This window comes from Corvus brachyrhynchos, unplaced genomic scaffold, assembly GCF_000691975.1.
Source record: "Corvus brachyrhynchos isolate BGI_N302 unplaced genomic scaffold, ASM69197v1 scaffold34, whole genome shotgun sequence".
Taxonomy (NCBI): Eukaryota; Metazoa; Chordata; class Aves; order Passeriformes; family Corvidae; genus Corvus; species Corvus brachyrhynchos.
Window position 1 is genome coordinate 8460889 of NW_008238126.1, and position 19302 is coordinate 8480190.

The 19302-nt window shown below is 44.0% G+C and overlaps 2 protein-coding genes across 2 annotated transcripts in view; one reads left to right on the forward strand and one right to left on the reverse strand.

The window, feature by feature from the left end:
• The first annotated feature begins 6 nt into the window (after positions 1-6).
• On the forward strand, positions 7-11679 carry USP1 (ubiquitin specific peptidase 1). The gene is made up of 8 exons (XM_008633071.2): positions 7-249; positions 1512-1635; positions 1969-2076; positions 2574-2734; positions 3329-4041; positions 5147-5317; positions 6448-6649; positions 10061-11679. Exons 1-8 carry the CDS (start codon positions 89-91, stop codon positions 10782-10784), a joined length of 2364 nt encoding a protein of 787 aa, XP_008631293.1. The 5' UTR covers positions 7-88; the 3' UTR covers positions 10785-11679.
• Positions 11680-13965: 2286 nt separating this feature from the next.
• DOCK7 (dedicator of cytokinesis 7) overlaps positions 13966-19302 on the reverse strand; it is an 86861-nt gene continuing 81524 nt past the window's right edge. The window contains 5 exon segments of the mRNA XM_017733545.1: positions 13966-14509; positions 15871-16038; positions 17024-17130; positions 17880-18023; positions 18710-18946. Coding sequence (XP_017589034.1) covers positions 14476-14509; positions 15871-16038; positions 17024-17130; positions 17880-18023; positions 18710-18946 — 690 coding nt within the window. The 3' untranslated portion in view covers positions 13966-14475.

A 19302-nucleotide genomic window follows, 5' to 3' on the forward strand; every position in this document is an offset into this window, starting at 1 on the left:
CCCTCGGGGAGTAAATGGCGCCTGGTGTGCGCGTGTGTGTGTGTGTGCGCGCCAGGTGTGAGCGCCCCGGCCGCGCCCCGCAGGAACCATGCCCGGCGTCCTGCCCGGCGACAGCGCCAGGGCCAGCCCCTCCAAGAAGAACAGGCTGTCGCTGAAGCTCTTTCAGAAGAAGGAGACGAAGCGAGCGCTGGATTTCACCGAGGCGCAGGAAAATGAGCAGAAGGGCGCGGAGTTCAGAGGCGCCGAGATGTGAGTGCCGCGCGGGAGAAGTTTTTGTGGCGATGTTGTGTCTGTCTCGTGGTGCTCCATCCTCCACTCCTTTCGGTTTCGTGTTCTTGCATAAATAACGTGCTGCAACACGCGCTAAATTAAATTAACGTGCGCTTATATTAAATTAACGTGCGCTTAAATTAAATTAACATGCACTTACGTTAAATTAACCGTCGAGCCAGCTTAATCAAACTGAAGAAACTAATTATTGCAACCAATTTCTGTAACTATTTTAAGAAAGCAGTTTTGACCCACAGGGGATGTTTAGTTGGCACAAACTTTGGGATCACTTGCCGAAGTTACTTTTTAAAAACTTATTAATCACCGTAAACAATTTCTGATAATTCTTTTAAGGAAACAACTTCGCCTCACTGGGTGTGTGTAGTTGGCACAAACTTTGGGATCACTTGAAAAAGTTGCTTTGCTTCAAGTTGATATAAGTAGTTATTGTGTGCCTTAGCTGTTTATATTATTATTTACATTAATATTTAATTTTCTGCAAGGTGAGCTTTAATGAATGTGTGTTGGATCTGAAAAGTTGTTTCTGCTGCAAGGAAAGGAATTGATTGTGGGGCTGGCTGTCATTCAGTGGGGCTTTTCAGGCCCTGAGCAAATCTACCGACTCATTTCATTGCTGGTGAGGGGATTTAAGTGGGGAAAAAGAAAATTGTGGTCAGTTAAAAATAGTTGGAGACTTTAAAATTTGGTTCTGTTGCGTCATTACAGTGTATTAATCACTTATATCAGTGATTAATAATAATAATGATAATCAGTGTATAGCGTGTCAGGTTCATTGGTTTTGGGGGGGGGTTGAAAATTTTTTTTTCTGGTTTTATGCTTTTGCTTTGCATCCAGAAATGTAGCGGGGTGGCCCTGGAGCAGGGGACAGTGATAAAAATATGTTCTAGGCACATTTTTTCTGCCTTATGAAGGAACAAAAACCATACAAAAGTATTTAAATATGAAAATTTTGGTCCTTTAAATCAGTCTCCTTAATTGATGTGTTGGAACTTAGAGCAGATTTGCCTCCTGCTTTGGAAACCTGTGTGGTTTTGGGTGGGTTGCTGAGGAGTCAGAGGTGAGGAGTCTGTGCTGGAGTGCCCAGAGTGAATTCAGACACACTTTGCCATGCTTTTGATCTGCATTTCTCAGTGCTGAATTCTCTAGGGTGGCTCTGAGGTGGGGACAGATGAAGGAGTGGTTTTCCAAAGTGTTTCTTACCCGGATTCTCTGTTTCACAGTGACCAGGTGGTTCCTGCAGCACAGCCCCCCTCCCTTGTCAGCTGTGAGAAAAAAGACAACATGTTGCCTTTTGTGGGCTTGAACAACCTGGGCAACACCTGCTACCTGAACAGTGTCCTGCAGGTGAGGCCGTGTCCAGGGGGGCTCAAAAAGGGAGATTTTGGTTAAGCACAAATGGGTGAAATCAGTTTATTCTCAGTGCAGTATAAAGGACATCCAATTACAGTGAGGGGAAAAAAGATGCTGCTGCAGGAAATGTGTGCACTGTGGTTGTCCTGATTGGGTAATTCTTCAGTTTCCATACTCAGGGCTCCTCCCTGCTGTGAAAAATCCTGGATCTTTGTGTGCTGTGCACAGCCTGGGGAGGTGCACAGCTGTGTGGATTATAAATGTGCATTTATGTGTGGAATAACTTCTTACTCGAGTTATTCTCGTGTTTTCAACTGTTGCTTTCAGGTATTATATTTTTGTCCTGGTTTTAAAACTGGAGTAAAACATTTATATAACATTATTTCAAAGAAGAGAGAATCTTCAAAGGATGAAGGAGAGCAAAAGGCAGAAAAGGTAACAGATCCCCACGTGTTCTTTATTTGTAACCTTGCAAGTGAGGCTGCCCTGAATGTAGTGAAATTTTAACTGATTTCTGTTCTTAAGAAGCTTTTCAGCATTGTTTTCTACAGTGTTGCTTCAGGTGAAGATGTATTTGAGTTGTTTTGAACTTTAGCACAAGTTTTAAAGTCTAACAGAAGAAATTTGAGAAAGATACCCGACCATGCTTCTGGCATTAAGATAATTATGATACAGTGTTTGGAGTGGATGCAAATGGGAGTTTGGGCAAGGATGATTTGGGATTTTAAACTAAGGGCTAATTGGGCTTTTATGTTTGTTTCCTACCTGAAAAAAACCCAAAATATTGTCTGAAATCCACCTGCCTCCCATAGCAGACAAAAAATTCTGTCAAATACAGAAAACCAAGGGAGGGGAGGAGAGAAAAAGTGTAGCTTGTTGTGACAGATGAAACTGATGCAAGTGTTTTTACTCCTATTACATTGTTATTGCAGGGAAGTTGTAAAGAAGATCCCCTGGCAAGTTACGAACTCATCTGCAGTTTGCACTCCTTGATCCTTTCAGTTGAGCAGCTTCAAGCCAGTTTTCTCCTAAACCCAGAAAAATACACGGATGAATTGGCCACTCAGCCCCGGAGGCTGCTGAACACCCTCAGGTACAAATCACCTTAAATGCTGACAGAATTTTATCCTGACGTTTCCAGGTCGTTACACTGCCCAGCTTTAGAGTCTGGTGAAAGGTAGATGGCCTTAAATTTGGGGTGACCTTTCAAGAAGTAAGATTTTTGTGCTTATTGTTACCACCATGATGTTGGAAATTTGAAAATAAATTTGGATTTTGTAAGACTGTAATGCAGAAGGGCTTTAAAACAGTGCTTGGCCTTAGCTACAGAAGTGTTACTGAATTATAGAGGGGTTTGGATTGGAAGGGACCTTAAAGCTCATCCAGTTCCACACCCTGCCATGGGCAGGGACACCTTATTCCAGGCTAGGTTGCTCCAAGCCCAGCCTGGCCTTGGACACTGCCAGGGATGGGGAAGGATCCTCTTTGGAGCTGAGGAGCTCCACTGCTGGGTGTGTGTAAGTCCTTAAGGCTGAACCTCCCTACAGCTCTGTGACAGAGGTGACCTCTCCCTAACCCTGGAGAGGATCCTCCATGACTTCTAAATCCCTAATTTCAATCTCAAGTCACGTTCCCCAGTTAGCAAAGGATGACAAACCCTCATTCTTTGCTCCTTTCCTTTGCACAGAGAGCTGAACCCCATGTACGAAGGGTACCTGCAGCACGATGCCCAGGAGGTCCTGCAGTGTATCCTGGGGAACATCCAGGAAACCTGCCAGCTGCTGAAGAAGGAAGAGCTGAACAAACTGCCTGTGGAAGAGCCTGCAGCTAAACTGGAGGAAAAACCCAACCAAAACTCTGAGAGCAACGGCCCTGTCAGCCCTGCTGAGGAGGAGGATCCCAGCTCGGGCAGCCACGGCGGAGACGCGGCCGAGGAGAAGCTGCTCAAGGGAAACGGGAAAAGGAAAAGCGACGCCGAGGGTGGGAACGCCAAGAAAAAATCCAAAGTATCAAAAGAGCAAATGGCAGCAGAAGAAAATCAAAGACAAACCAGGTCCAAGAGGAAAGCCACGGGAGAAAAGATGGAAAACCAAACGGATCCCATTGCCAAGTGTTCCGGGGAGAGCGACAGCACCAAGCCCACGCAGAAAAAGTCGCGCCTTAGGTTAAACTGGTTAAAATCTTCCTGCAAACAACCCAGTATTCTGTCCAAATTTTACAGTCTAGGAAAGTTAACTACAAACTTGGGATCCAAAGACCCAGGGAAGGAATATGACTGTGAGTTCGAAGAGTCAGCTGTCAAGTGTGAAAATGGTGACAGTAAAGAAGAATATCATGAACCAGCGTCTCCCATGGAAAGCCATCATGGAAAAGGAACTGAAAGAGAACCAAAAAAGGAAGGTTGGTGCACAAGTGGATGGGCTTAAAATTAGTAGGATTAAGAAAGTACAATGCGTGGGAAGGCAGCCTTCAGACTGCGCAGCCTGCAGAGTTCTAAACACAAAATTAGATTTTTCAGGAATTGAAGACGATTTTTAGGAAAGAGAATTTATTTTTATACGTGCTTGTAATTTTTTTCTTTTAGAACTTGACCTGTTTAGCTTAGATCTCGAGGCACTTCTCTAACATTCTGTAATCATTGTATAATATATATAAAAAAGGCAGAATATTACCAGGTTTGTATTTACCACTAGTTTTTGTCATCCATAGAAAGATAAGTGGATTCAAGATGTAAAGGGATATTTCTGTGAGGAGCAAACAGAACCAAACCCCACTGGCTGTGGCTTTACAAACAATATCCTCTTTTTCCCTTCCAGTGCCTTAATCTTTCCATATTCCCAACCTTCCCAAGAACTAGGAAGGACTCAGGATGTATTAAAGATCTAATCTATTTAGATCTAATAGATACCAATTAGAAATGCTAATTGGCTGGCAGGTCTGGATTTTGTTTATGTCAATGAAACAAGATTATCTGTTCAGGAAAGGGCTTCAGTTGGAACCCAGTACTTACTGATTTGAAACTTTCCACCTACCAGTTTTTATAAAAAATTGAAGGAATGAAGAGTCTTTTGAGTTCTGCATTTCTCCTGTAGATTTGGCCAAAACTGGCCACTAAATTTAGAAAGGAGGACTAAGAATAAATAGAAGCCAGGCGAACCCAGTGTGGTGCTCCTTGAGGAGGCTCATGGTCCATGCTAAGCACTCAGAGCATTGATGACATCCCAGTATTCCAGAATGTGACACTTGTCACACTTGAAGTATAAAACAAGAGCCCAATCTTAGAACAGAAATTAAAGTTTGAGGGCCACAAGACAGAGGGGTCCTCATTTCCTTACAAGCAGGTGATACCATGAAAACTGCACGTGATCTGTTTTGCTTTTTAATTCCTAACTGAGATCCTTAAAAGGCCGTGGCTGTAACAGTGATTTTCCAAGAATAACCAGGTTCTGAATGCCTTTGGAATAAAGTGCACCTTGCTCAGGGATGTGCCATGTACTTTCTCCAGGTACAGAGCTGGCTGTCTTTGAGCTGGTGGAGAAACTCTTCCAGGGCCAGTTAGTGCTGAGGACGAGGTGCTTGGAGTGCGAGTGCTTCACGGAAAGGAGGGAAGATTTTCAGGACATCAGTGTCCCAGTGCAAGAAGATGAACTTTCTAAAACTGAAGAGAGTTCTGAAAGTAAGTAATTTCCCTCAAAAAGGGTTGTGAGGTGTGTTCCTGCCTCAGCCAGCTGTGGGGAAGGACAGTGCTGTAGTTGGGAAGGAACACGGCTCCTGTTTGTGCTGGCTAAAATTAGAGGTTGTTATCTCCTGTCTTGATTAACTTTAGACTTTGGAAACACGGTGCTGATAATGTTGACAGATCCAGATAATATTCAGATTGTTCCAGATCTCAACACGTAGCATAAACTGCCTACAGTCCTTCACTTAGGCACCTGTTTTCTTGCTTATGAACAGGTATTTTCTTTGATTTGAGTCTTCTCTTCCTTCCTGGATAAGAAATCCTGCTTTTTCTTAATTTTACAAGAAATACTTACTTTAAAAAAAAAAAAAAAACCAAACAAACAAACAAAAAAAACCAAGAATCCAGCTTTTTTCCTTAATTATTCTAAAAAAAACCCATTTAGTATTTTTGATTGTTGTTACCTTAATAACATTTGCATTATGTTTGTGTCAGTCCTGTGGTCTCTCTCACAAATTTTATTGATCTATATGTAGTTTTTTAGATATTTTCAAAAGGAAGCCTGGCAAAAACACATCTTGAAATTCAGAATTTATGGGGAATTAATTTTAGTTGCCATGGACTTAATTTGGAGCAGCTTTTCCTGCTTTTACTCCCCATTTTGCTGAAGGATTCAAATGAAAATGTGTGGGGTGATGTTCATACGTGAAGTGCTGCCGACAGCGGGTGTTCCTGTCAGCAGTGTGAGGGTGGCAGGGGAGGCAAAACGCAAGAAGTGAGAGGGAACTTTCTGGTTATTTTGGGGATTTGCCTTAATAAGTGAAATTCTGGTCTCATACAAGCTCTCAATTTCTAGACATGGCAACAAAATTCTGTGATCTGAAACAAGCTTTGGAAAAATCCTAATATTGGGTAACGAGATCCATTAAGCGACATTTTCATCCCTTCCTGAAATGCTCCAAAGATTGAAATATGTCACATATTTCACACATACTGGGTGTTCCTTGCAGTGTTGCAGGTTTGGAGTGGTCTGAACTTGCCATATTTTGTTTTGTTGCTCTTCTGGCGGGATGCATTGGAAATGTAAATATTGGCATCTCTGTGAATGCAGCGATTCTCTTTTCTAGTTTCTCCAGAGCCAAAAACAGAAATGAAGAGTCTGAAATGGGCAATTTCCCAGTTTGCCTCAGTGGAGAGGATTGTGGGAGAGGACAAATATTTCTGTGAGAACTGCCACCACTACACGGAAGCCGAGCGCAGCCTTTTGTTCGATAAAATGCCCGAAGTGATCACAATTCACTTGAAGTGCTTTGCTGCCAGTGGCTTGGAGTGAGTATGCATTGCCTGCCTTACAAAACAGGGTCCTGCAGCAAGGGAAGTCTTATCTCAAGAGCTGCAAATGCTATGTAATGTTTCCAAAAGATTTCCAGATTGGAATTAATTTAAATTGCTGGGATGCAGCCCCCAATGTCTTTGTGTTGTTACAGGTAGTGGCAGAAATTACCTCCAGAAAAAGTGACTTTTAGGAGACTCCTGAACAAAAAATTTTTAGCTCTACTCTTACAACAACCTGATATCCTGATATTTCTTAAAACTTTATTCATTTTAAATATCCCCTGTGAGCTCAGAGGCAGCTGTAAGTGCTTTACCAGAACAAGTAATGGAACAAATCTGTATTTTATGGTCAGGTTGTTTCTACCTGAATGTGAGTACTAAAAAGATGAATGTGAGTGGGGAGAAAAAGATAATCAGGAGATGAGACACTTTTTAAATAGCCAACACTCATTACCCCAAAACTGACCAATTCCTTTAAAAATACTGTGGTGTGTACCTGAATGTGAATACTAAAACTTTGGGGGAAGAAATTATCAGATAAACATTTTAAAGAGCTAATACACCAAAAAAATACCAATTACTTTAAAAACACCATAGTATCAGCATCACTGATATTCAGTTACTGAGTAATCAACTTGATGTTACTTGTAGCAATCCTTATGTTTTGAAAGAAATTGTGAGAGTTTTTTATCTTTTTTTTCATACTTAAGAACTTAGGGATTTTCTTTGGGATGAGAGGAAACAAAGAAAAATCCATCCTTGTACTCTACAGGAATATCCAGGTTTCTGACAGAGTAGAAAGGAACTTTCCTCTGTCTCTGCAATGTCTTTCCATACAAGTCCAGAATCCTAGCATACAAAATTGTCTTTCCCTTGACCTCCGCAATATTTGACTTAAATATTGATTTGTATATATTGACTTACAGCTGCACACTTAAAAATCGTCATTGTTGAGTAGGAAACATGAAAATTATCTTCCATTTACTCCTGTATTTCCTACTTGTTTCCATGAGGAAGGATTGGCAGGTTAATTAATCATCCCTCTCCTGCCTCACTGACCTCTTCTGTCCTGGCCAGCTTCAGGTGCTTGCTCCAAACCACTCAGACCAATTTCCAGGTCAGAGTGAATCCAGCCTCTTGTGGTTTTCCTCATGTGTCCTCTCAGTCATGCCATACATTTTCTGCCAAGGGCTACCAGCCAGAGATTAAGGAAGTCAGAGTGGAAAACCTGATGTAGAAACCTGTGGTGAAGCGGAAACCCTTCTAAAGAGTTTCCTGATTTTTGGGTTGGATGTTTTATCTTGGACAAAACCCTGTCCTTGCTAAAAGTAGCAACAAACTCTTCTAGTGGCTTTAAACTTAAATAAGACAAGAATCTTGAGACAACTTTTAGCTCCCATAAAAATTTGGAAATCTGATCTGCTCAGTTCTCCTCTACTGAGTTCTCTGGTGACTGAGTTGTAAATAAATGAGAAATGAAGGGTAATGTAAATATTTACAGTTAATAGGGATTTTATTCATCTTTTCTAGATGCTGCTTTTCAAAGTGTTTTGGTTTAAAATAAAGCAGCCGGTGTGAAAATCTCCTTGCCTGGAGAAGAGTAATTCTCTGGCAAGTGTGTGTGTGTATGTGTGTGGAAAAATGCCAGGCCATGTGTGAGCAGGCTGTGAAGCTGTTCAGAAGGAATTTGTTACTTGCTAACATGTAATTAAGCATTTCCACTCTAGAAATTTAACAATTTGTGAGAAAATCAGCTTTTTGTCTTGTGAAATTCACTGCAGTGGGTAAAATGTCACTAATTTATGGTCTCAAAAGATGTGGCTGCAGAAATCAGGTTTGCTGTGTTTGAAGTGCATCAGCCAGAGCAGGCAGAGTACTTGGCATGCAATTTTTCTGTCTTCAGATTCTTATCATTAAGAAGAACAAAAAGCTATAGGAAAAGATTTCCTCTCTTATTTCCTCCTCTCCAAATCTTTCTGATGCTGGATGTCATTGAGAAGAAAGGTAGAGCCTGCTTTTTCCTGTTTTCTGTGAATATGAGTGTCCCAGTGTGCTTGAGTGGAACTGGATTTCTGATCCAGGGTTATCAACCAGCAGTTCTGTGTTTCTTGACTCTCTTCTGAATATCTCTATTTCTGGCTGCTGACAATAGGGATTTTCAGAAGATTTAAGTTCTATTATTCCTGATTCTATGCTCTTCTGTGTTCCTTTTGCTGGAGTGAAACGTGTATGATAAGAGAGGTCTGAAGTGAGGTTTCACTTAAATGGAGTGACTGAGGATCTGTGTGTGGTGTCAGTGTATTTATTTCTGTGGTTCTGAACAGGAATGAAGCAGAATCAAAATTAAATCCAGGAAGACAATAATCTGTCACTGCAGTTATGCCATGGCTGCCGTTTCCTTGGATTTAAGAGCTATTCTTTGCTGAATAATAGCAGTGAGCTCTTTGGAACCTCAGTTTTACAGGGCTTGTCTGTACTCCCCAGTATTTTTCCCTACAACACCCTCACAGTTGAGTAAGACTGAGTCATCCCTGGAATTTATTAGGACATCACAACCTATAGTTCAATAAAGGGGTTAATTGATCTGGGCTGATGCAATGTGTAAGTCATCAAGAGCACAATCATTCAAGGAGGCTGATGCACAATAATGAAATCCCAACACTGAGCCTCTTCAAACTCTGTAGAAGATCCTTGTAATGAAAGGACTTTTCCCCTCCTGGTAAATTTGTGTGCTATGAACAAAATACTGAATACTTAAGAATACTAGAGGCTTTTCCAAAGTAAACCAGCTACAGAACTGTTTGAAAAAACAGAATACCATAGGACAGCTAGTGCAGAATCCCACGAGAGCACCACTGGCACTGCTACAGTGCACTGAGAGCTGAGGAAAATTAGTCACAATCTCTGAGTGGTATTAAAGCTACTTGAAAGTAAAATAAGTAATGCTTTATTTAGTAAATGACTCTTTCAGGAGGGGAAAAACCAAACCCAAGCCTGCTCGGTTCAGCCTTGGCTGTTGAAGAGGTTTTCAGTTTGTTTTTAAACAGGAGGGTGAGAGAGAGAAAGGAGGTGTTTGTGCAGAGGTAGAAGCATGAATGATAACAATCAGCTGAATTTTTATCATCCCTATTTAAAAATTTATTCTTAGCTGCTACTAGAAAAAGGGGATCTCTTAAATAGTTAAAATTTACCATTTCTGGGCTGTAAGATTGAACATTACAGTCATAAAAACGCCTTTCCTGATCTGGGGTGCTTGGGATGCTGGTGCTGAGCCAGGGAGCAGGGAGCAGTTCCCATATCCGTACCTTAGAGGAGAAGGATACGGATACACCTCTGGGCCACCTAAAGTGGGGGTTTTGGGAGCTGCTGTGGCACGAGCTGTAACCTGTGTGTGTCCCTTGCCAGGTTTGACTGCTATGGGGGCCTGTCCAAGATCAACACGCCCCTGCTGACACCCCTGAGGCTGTCCCTGGAGGAGTGGAGCACCCGGCCCACCAACGACACCTACGGGCTCTTTGCCGTGGTCATGCACAGCGGCATCACCATCAGCAGCGGTCACTACACGGCCTCAGTGAAGGTCACAGACCTGCAGAGCCTGGAGCTGGACAGGGGCAACTTCCTCCCCGAGCCCGGCTACGCCGCCCTCAAGCCGGAGCCGCTCAACGAGGAGGAGGCGCGGGCCGTGGCCGAGGACTACGACGATGGAGAGGTCTCCTTCAGGCTCAACGGCGCCGCGCCGCCAGGGAAGGTGCTCAGCAAGAAGAACATGGAGGCCGTGGGACTGCTCGGGGGGCAGAAGAGCAAGTCTGACTGCGACCTGTACGTCAGCAAACAGCCCAACCCCGAGAAGTTCCTCAGCACGGCTCCCGAGCCCCGCAGTGCCGAGCCCAGCGGCAGCGCCGAGCCCAGGGCAGAGCAGGGCGAGCCCCCAGCGCTGGCAGCACACGGACTGGAAAACAAAGCTCTCTACGTGCTCCAGAGCCTCAAGGAGTACGAGGGGAAGTGGCTGCTCTTCGATGATTCCGAAGTGAAGGTCACAGAGGAAAAGGACTTTCTGAATTCTCTTTCTCCGACATCGTCATCTACATCAACTCCTTACCTACTGTTTTATAAGAAAATTGTAGAGTGATGCTGGACTTTGACTGTAAATATTCGGGATTTGCATACACCTCTCGCTCTGATTTGCGTCAAACTACCTGGAAGGAACGGCTGTTTGTTTTTTGAAGCTACTGATTCTTCATCTTTCTGGTCTTTTTTCCTTTGGTGTCAAGTGGCTCAACTTGAATTAACAAAACATGGCATAGGACTTGACTCACACCGTAATTTTTCTGCTGGAGAATAGTGCTATGACCTTTTAGAAATACCAGTTTGTATAGATCGCAAGCGATGCCTACAGCACCCAGTAGTGGTTTTAATGCAGCTCTAGGTCTCAGACATGCCTATTGTATTATTAGCTTTTTTTTCCTTCTTTTTTTTTTTTTTTTAAATAAAAGTTATTTGTATTCATACCTTGGAGTAAATGTATATTAACTAGCAAATTTCATCAGAAGTTGTGTATTTTTGTAACTTGGGAAGTAACACTTCATATTTAGTCTTTGGGTAATCGACGTGGTTTATTCTCCTGTTCCAGTTCTTTCCTGTTCCTTGCAACTTGAAGCACAAGGAAAAGGGGTCTTGGAACCTTGTCCAGTGCATTGGAGGGAACTAAACTTGATGGAAGTGTTTGACTGGTCTAATTTGCATCTTGGTGCATAGGTGTTAATGAGCAAAGTGTAAATAGGTGTGATTAATACTTCAAAGCAGGGGCAGAGTGTAGTGTAATTAAAATAATTTTGTACTTTGAAGAGTGAAGCCCTCTAATCTGTATCTCTGTTTGGGGGGGGTTGGGAACTTAGTGGTGACCTTCTAACAGTTCATTTGTACCTGGAGCTCACTGAAACGTGGGGGAAGAAGAGAGCATTTGGCTTTGATGCTTTGTTAAGAATGTATATATGAAATAAAAAAGTTATGATCCTCATCTGCGACAAGCAGCTCAGCCTGTTGTGTTTGGAGAGGGGAAAGCAGAAAGGGAGAGGGGTTTGGGAAGAGTTACAAAAAGGTTGGGAAATTATCTTAAAAACCCAGAAGATTTAAAGTGCGTTCAGAATAACATTCTGTGGGTTTCAGCTGATTCTTGTACAGTATCTCCTAATTTGAAGGCACTTTTTGACTAGTGAGGTTCAGGGGAAACATACTGCAAAACCAAAACCAGTTGCAGTAAATACTAGAGATGAAAATCCCAGATTGTCTGTCATAGAACTGAAGGTGACTCCTAAAAACTTGTAATTAAAATCTTAACAAATACAACTCAAACCAAGGGGGATTGTTCAGTGGCCCAGGACGGATGGAATGGCACCAAGTGTTGCTGCAGGCTGTGAGTATACCCTGGATAGATTTAATCTTTTTCCACTACAAATTAATTGATTTACAGGAAAAGCCCTAAAAACCTCTGCCTAGTTAATTCTGCAATACTTAAATTTTTACTGTATTTTATTATAATGTATAAACACTGAGGTAAGTCAGGAAAAATCTCTTTCAGTGTATTTTCCATGTTAGGTTTGACCTCTGATTGTTGTGCAGGCTGTGATTTTGCAACATAAAAAATCTGCAGTGACAAAATACACTTTCCCTTTTCCAAAGCATTGCACCATAATAATAAATTATTTCAGAGTCTAAACCAAGAAATAGCTACATTACAAAAGTATCAGTAATCTTACCTTGCAAGGGCAGCCCAATCCCATTACAGAACGCAATTTTTTAGGCTTTGCTGAATTTCAGCCTGCAAATGAAAGTTTATTTTTCCACACCTGGTGCAAGACTTTATCTTTTTCATTCAACTGCGGGATCAGGAATGTTCCAAGGAAACAAAATACCATTATTTTCACCAAAACAGGATGTAAGGAAGACCCAGCTGCCTTCCATCATCCCAGTACAGCTTGGGAGGAGGTTCTTTGTGGCAGCTGAAAACAGCCTCTGCTGGAAGATGGTGAATAACAGCCTCTCCTCTGGCACAGGGAGAGGCATTGGGGGTGGGTTTTTGGGATATTTACTCAAGCACCACTTGACCCCCGCCAAACTTGTTGCTTGTAACTCCTGTCCTGGAGCAAGACTGCTGTAAATTAAAAGTTTCATCCTCTCATGGCTACTGGGATTTGTTTTCACTGTGTACATATTTTTAATGCCTCTTCCTGTAAATCTCTTCCAAAGCCATTCCTTCCTTCCTTAGTATTTTCCATTATGAGATTCCCTGACTCTTGTAGCACTTCCAAGGCCTTGTCAACACCCCTGGGCTTTGCAAGAGGCCTTGGACTATCCATAAAAAGGTTGAAGTTTTTCTTTCTGCAGGAAACTCCATGCAGGTGTTCCCATGTTCTATCCCGTGACACAACTAATTCAGGATTATTCTGTTCCAGGGAAACAGAGCCTGGCACACAAAACACATCCCTGTGGAGCTGTTGGGATAACAGAGCATGGGAGAAGTCTCCAATAACCTAAAATAAGTATCAGGAAGAAAAAAAGAGACCCTCCCCAGCCTAAACCCTCAGTGCTGCTGCAGAAGGGGGGGCACTTCATGTATAATAAACCCATTTTTCCTCTTATTTTTATAGAGTATGTTTATCAAATTCAGGTTTTCTGTGTATATCTGTATTTTTATGCAGATTTAGCTATTTATGGAGAGAGAGTAAGTGTGTTTAATCACATACCACCACTTCCAGGGGACTTCATTCACCACAGAGAGGAAAACTATTAAGGAGAAGATTTAGGAGTTGTGGACTCAGCTCCAAATCTGATGTTTCCTCGAAGTTCTGTGTTAAGACCCCGAAATATCTGCTGCAAAACACATCTTTCTTCACATAAACAGCAATGCAAAGAATGTTTTCTATGTACCCTTTTAAACTGTGGTACCATTTTAGGTTCTTTTTCCCCACAAAATTAGGCTTTAAATTAAAAAATGGACACTAAATCAGTTTAGTTCCATGGACACTGCTAATTCCAAAGGATGAGGAGATGCTGGGACTTCCCAGCTGCTGGAGATGTCCATGAACACACAGAAGTGAAGCTGAAACTTCACCTCATGGACTGAAGGAGCTGAAGAGGTACCAAGCTATCCCTCCATCTGCTGCTGGCTGCAGATGGAGTTATTTTTGTTTGCAGCAAAAGAACAGGGATAATAAACAATCACCACTTGGTTAATTAATGTTACTATGACTTACCTTGCTCTGAACCTTTTCCCCAAGGATGCTGAGCCCTGAAGTCCAATGCACAGGGAATTAAAGTGTAAACATTCACATATTTAATAGTACCATCAAAATAACCATCATCATCACTACATTAAAAACTTCCAAAATGCATTTGCGTATGCTCCTAATATAAATTAAATATAGGAACTAAAAGTAAATAAATTTAACATTAGGTAATGCTATAAATAAAGGTAAATGCGTTTAGTGTACCTTTGAGTCATAAAAATGCCTTAAAAAACAGGATAAGTTTACAGCTCATCACCAATACTCTGGATACCACTGCCATGATTTTTTTTTTTTTTTTTCAAACATTGAGAAGTCTACATTTGACAATTCAGAATGATTTTTTGGCCACTGAACACTTTGATGGAGGAAGAGGTGTGTGGGATGTCCAGGATGAAGTCCAAGTTTTATTTCACAATAAAACTTCTTTGATTCCCAGCGCTGATAACAAGGCTCTTTTTCTTTTCAAAACCTTAATTTTTTAAGTGCTTTTTTTTTTTTTTTTGGTTTTTAATTCTTTTAATACTTCTTATTCAATTAAACTTTAGGCCTCATCTTGCTGAAGGAGTCTCTGAGGGAGAGAAAATACAATGATGAGCTCAGATTTTCCATGGTGAAATAAGAAGCCTCAGCAGATGAATGACTCTGAATTGATTTCCAGTATCTCCTGGAGCTGATTACTACAAAAACTAAGAAACTAAGTCCACTGGCATTAAAACTCATTGTTTTTCCAATGGATTGGGTTTGAGTTTGTATCTGGGATCATCCAACTGCCCAGAAAACTGACAGAAGTACACAGAGAAGCAGCATAAACCATCTGCACAACTGAAACCTTATTTAAATCTGAATTTCAAATACATCCCTAAAGTGGATTTTGCCAGGAATACTTGGAGTTGGACTCGATGATCCTTGTGGGCCCCTTCCAGCTCAGGATATTCTATGATTTTCAGGATATTTTATGTCATACCTGTATTAGGCTGCCTGCACAGGCTGATTTTCACAAGATTAGGTAACAATTACCACACCAAAGGCACTGGTGGGGAGGGAAGTACTGCTACTCCCACCATCCCAGCCAGGAAAAGCTGCCAGGGAACATCTGGGACACAGTGCATGACCTGGGGAGAGCTCAGACCATCCCAATGCTGGGCAGGGAAGGAAGGGCACCTTCCTGCAGCACTCACAGCCACAAACCACCTCAGGTCAGCTCCACAGACATCCAGCCTTGTCCTGCTGCCAGGGAACTCCACAGGGTGCCCAGGTCACAGATTCCATGGAGGGTTCCTGCAGGGCACCACCCCTGTTCCTGTTCTGGGAGCCACAGCCTGGCTGGAAAGTGGCTGTACCCAAATTCCACCTGCTCATCCACGACCTGCCCAGGGAGGTTTTGGTCTCCCCATCCCTGGAATTTTTCCAGACCAGGTTGGAGCACCCAGCTCGGGTGGAAGGTGTCCCTGCCCACGGCAGGGGGTGGGACTGGACGATGTTTAAGGTCTTTCCAACCCAAACCCTTCTGTGATCCTGTGATCCCCACTGGGGTTTTTACACAAAACCCAGTCTCCAGCTTCCCGGTCTTTCAGCACAGAAGACACCAACAATTTTTCCCCCTGGAGCGTCTGATCCCAGTTTCACTGGGAATAAAGTCCTGCCACACTGAGGGTGGTTTTGCATCTAAAAAGAATGGGATGCAGGATGGAAACAAATAAAAAAACCAACTGTCACAGCTGAGGAACAAAAGGAACGTTGCAAACACCACCTACCACAGCTGCTGGGAAGGGAATGTGGTCTCAGGAGGGACAGAAGGGAAAAGGGATGGGCTCAGCCAAAAGAGCCAGGACTGAAAACAAACGGATGGCGCAGGATCCTGAGAAGTTCAGACCCCACAGTTTCACACCCTCCTTTCTCTGTGCCCCGAGAGGAACCCCAAATATGCACCTGTGGCACGTGACGGGCAGCACTGCCTTGTAGAGCTGCGGGATCTTCCTGTTGATCAGGGGCTGCAGAGCCTCCTTGAGCCGGTGGTAGTTGCGCTCCAGCTCCCGCTGATATTCCTTCTGGTCTGGCCCGATCAGGCTCTTGTTCTTCCTCAGGGCATCCTCACACCTGCAAAACAAAAACCCTGTGAGAGCTGGGCACACAGAAACACCCCATTGCTCCAGGTTTGTTAATCCAATAGTACAAGAACATCCATGCTGGCCCTCTGGGATCACAGGGTCCTTTATCGTGTCTTTTGGTAATCAAGGCTCAGCTGAACCACCTGGTGTCCAGGGGCAAGGAGAGGGAGTCACATCTCCAACTTCCATTTCACTCCCAGAGTGACAACTCCTTTGTTATTGTCATTTACTGTCCAGTTACATTTATCCTCTCTGAAGAGAAATGAAAAGCCCATCTCCACAGAGCCACTTCCAGTCCCAGTGGATTTAAAGATGGATGGAATCAGGAGAGATTAAGAAATAGCAGCCTGGGATGTTCGTCAGGAACTCTTCTGCTTGCAAAGATGCAATTTAAATAAAGCGTATGAAAACAACTGTATCAGCAAAGCCACTTATTTCATAGGGGAAAACTATGCTGCCACTGGATCTATTTGCTTACAACATTTTAATTTCAATTGTTTTGGTGTTTTTTTAATTTCTTGGTGCTTGTAAAAGATGCTGGACTGAGCCTGCAGTTTGCATGACTCCAGGAAAGTAGAGCAGCCAGCACATTTCTCTGGGGAATTGTGCCAGCACCTCTCCACTCTGCTTGGAGAAATTCACTTCAGAAGGAAATTTCATCTCCTGGACAGTCCAGCAGATCCTCCTGACCCTGCCAGGCTGGGAGTTCACTGTGCCAGCATGGCCTGTTGTGATTCCTGGGACACTTCACAACTGAGCTGGAAGCACCAATTTCTTCCTGATAAACAGCAAAGCCCCTGCGGCCACGGAGCAGCAGCACCAACAGGGAAGGGCTGGGCAGGTGAGGAATGAGCTGCACATGGAACCTGGGCAGGTGGGGGACACCAGGACAGCCCAGTGTCACTGCACGTGCCCCTGCCTGGGGTGGCAGCAGCCACTGCAGCTGGCAGGTGCCTTGGGGACCCTTTCCATACCTTTTTGTGAAGTCCTTGAAACAGAGCCGGAGTTTGTTGTGGTGTCTGAAGAGCTTTGGGTCGTTGGGGATTTCAGACAAGAAAACTTGTGCAACTTCTAACGGTCCCTTTAGGAGAAGAAGGGGCAAAGTGAGTTTCTGGAAACTGTCTGTCATATCCAATCGCTGGAGAAAGTTCAGCCACATAGAAAACATCCACAAAACACATTTCCTTACACAAAACATCCTGAAGAGCTGCAGCTGGGAAATGTGATGTAAATCACCAACCTCAGTGACAACTGAGTCTCTTTCAGGCCTTGCTTTGTTTTATTTAAAACTCTGCTTTTGGAAAACAGTGTGAGAAACTGCACAGATTCTCCATTTGTTTGCCTTTATAAGGACTCCTGACAACGTTTGCTCAACTCACTACTACGGCAAAGTTTAAACAATGCAGATGGAAGCCAGGGAGGGTTTGCCAGCACTGCAAACTTAACCCAGCACTCAGAACTCCAGCTGATTTTTTTCCAGCTTGTGCACTGTGCTTTACTCAAGCTCCTTCAGCTTTTCCTCAGTTTTTCTCCACTGCTTTCCATTTTGTTGGAAACCCACAGCAGGACACAATCCTGCAGAGCCTGGCTAACAAAGGGAAAGCAATGAAACTTGGAGGGAAGAGCAGCAGGCAGAAATAATTTCAAGTGCCAGGAAGGAGCAGTAACTGAGGGAGGGATGTTTCTTCCCAGCCACTTTTCACATTTTCAGGACTCATACAGCAAAATCACTGAGAACAGCTGGCCTGGACCTACCAGTGACCTTAAACATCCCACAGACTCAACAGGGAAAAAATTCCAAGGGAGTCCAGCTGGGACAGTGATCCTTACCTGATTCACTGTGGTACCTACTGATCCCTGCAGCACCATCTGCAGCATCTTGGGGTCTGCAGGGTCTTGGTGGGTGGCAAAAGCCAATTCCTGTGTTTTCTTTTGCATGTCCTCAATGGCAACTTCAATGGGGGTCAAAATGATCTAAGCAAGAAGCCAGAACAGGATTTTTATTATGGCTGAGCTTGGCAACTGGCACAGATCTTCAGGAACACCCAGGTCACAGTGGGGTGGCACCACAAAGAGGTGGAGGACACCAACAGGACTGACAGGACTTCAGAAATGCATCATCTTGGTTCAGTGGCATCAAGAAAAGGTTTGATTTTTAAAAGTGTTTCTGGGCACTCCAGAGCTATCTGAGATTTTTCTGAGTGGCACACGTGTCCCTTTGGGTCACTGCAGGGTTCCAGCACTGCCAGTCCCTGAGCACCGTTCACAGTGTCCCAGTGACCACATCTGACCTTGCCCACCCTTGAGAAATGAACACAACCTCCATTATCACAGAATCATGGAATGGTTGGGTTGGAAGGGATGTTAAAGCTCCCCCCATTCCACCCTCATCACAGGCAGGACACCTTCCCTAGACCAGGCTGCTCCAAGCCCAATCCAATCCAGTCTGCAGAGCTCTCCAAGAACCCTGCATGTACCAGGTCTGGAGGTGGTGGGGCAGATGCACCCTTAGATCAGTCTGGGCTTAGTTTGGGTTGAACAGGAACAGCGAGAAGTTCCTAGGAACTCCTAAGCTCCTAGGGCACGCTTGAACTGGAGCTGAAGGAGCCTCCTGCACCGTGCAGCGCTGGGCACTGCTCCCCCCCAGGCTCTGGCCTCACCTCCTCCTTGTGGATGACGTTGATCCTGGTTTTGATGTAGGGGAAGGCGTGGGAGGTGGTGAGGATGGTCTTGCGCTTGAACTGCTCGTGCAGGTCGCCGTGGGCGCGGCCGTCCAGCGTGAAGGGCGTGCAGTACATGAAGCGCCGCAGGTTGTAGTTCTTGTCGAAGTAGGTGATCCTGTCCTTCATCTCGTACGTGTCGAAGTAGGGCTCCACATACGTGATCTGGATGTAGGCCTGCAGGGACAGCAGGGAAGGTGCTCCTCAGCTGCACCGTCCCCGCTGGATCTGTGTCCTCCCAACACCACCACTGGACAAACCAGCGAGGGCTGGGGTTTGCCTTTAAGGACCCCACCAACACTGGAGGGAGCGCGGTGCTGGGAACGCTCACTTTGTGGGCTGGGTAAAGCACAGCTCGCTGTCCTTCCCCTTTCCTGCCCTTCACATCATGGAATGCTTTGGGTTGAGAAGGGACCTTAAAGCCCATCCAGTCCACCCCCACCACGGGCAGGGACACCTTCCACTATCCCAGGTTGCCCCAACCTGGCCTGGGACACTTCCAGGGATGGGGCAGCCAAAGCTTCTATGTGTCA

Coding starts and splice junctions, on each gene's coding strand:
- USP1 (XM_008633071.2), top strand. CDS start 89: ATGCCCGGCGTCCTGCCCGGCGACAGCGCCAGGGCCAGCCCCTCCAAG. Junction 4,042..5,146: donor AAGAGAACCAAAAAAGGAAG/GTTGGTGCACAA, acceptor TACTTTCTCCAG/GTACAGAGCTGGCTGTCTTT. Junction 5,318..6,447: donor AACTGAAGAGAGTTCTGAAA/GTAAGTAATTTC, acceptor TCTCTTTTCTAG/TTTCTCCAGAGCCAAAAACA.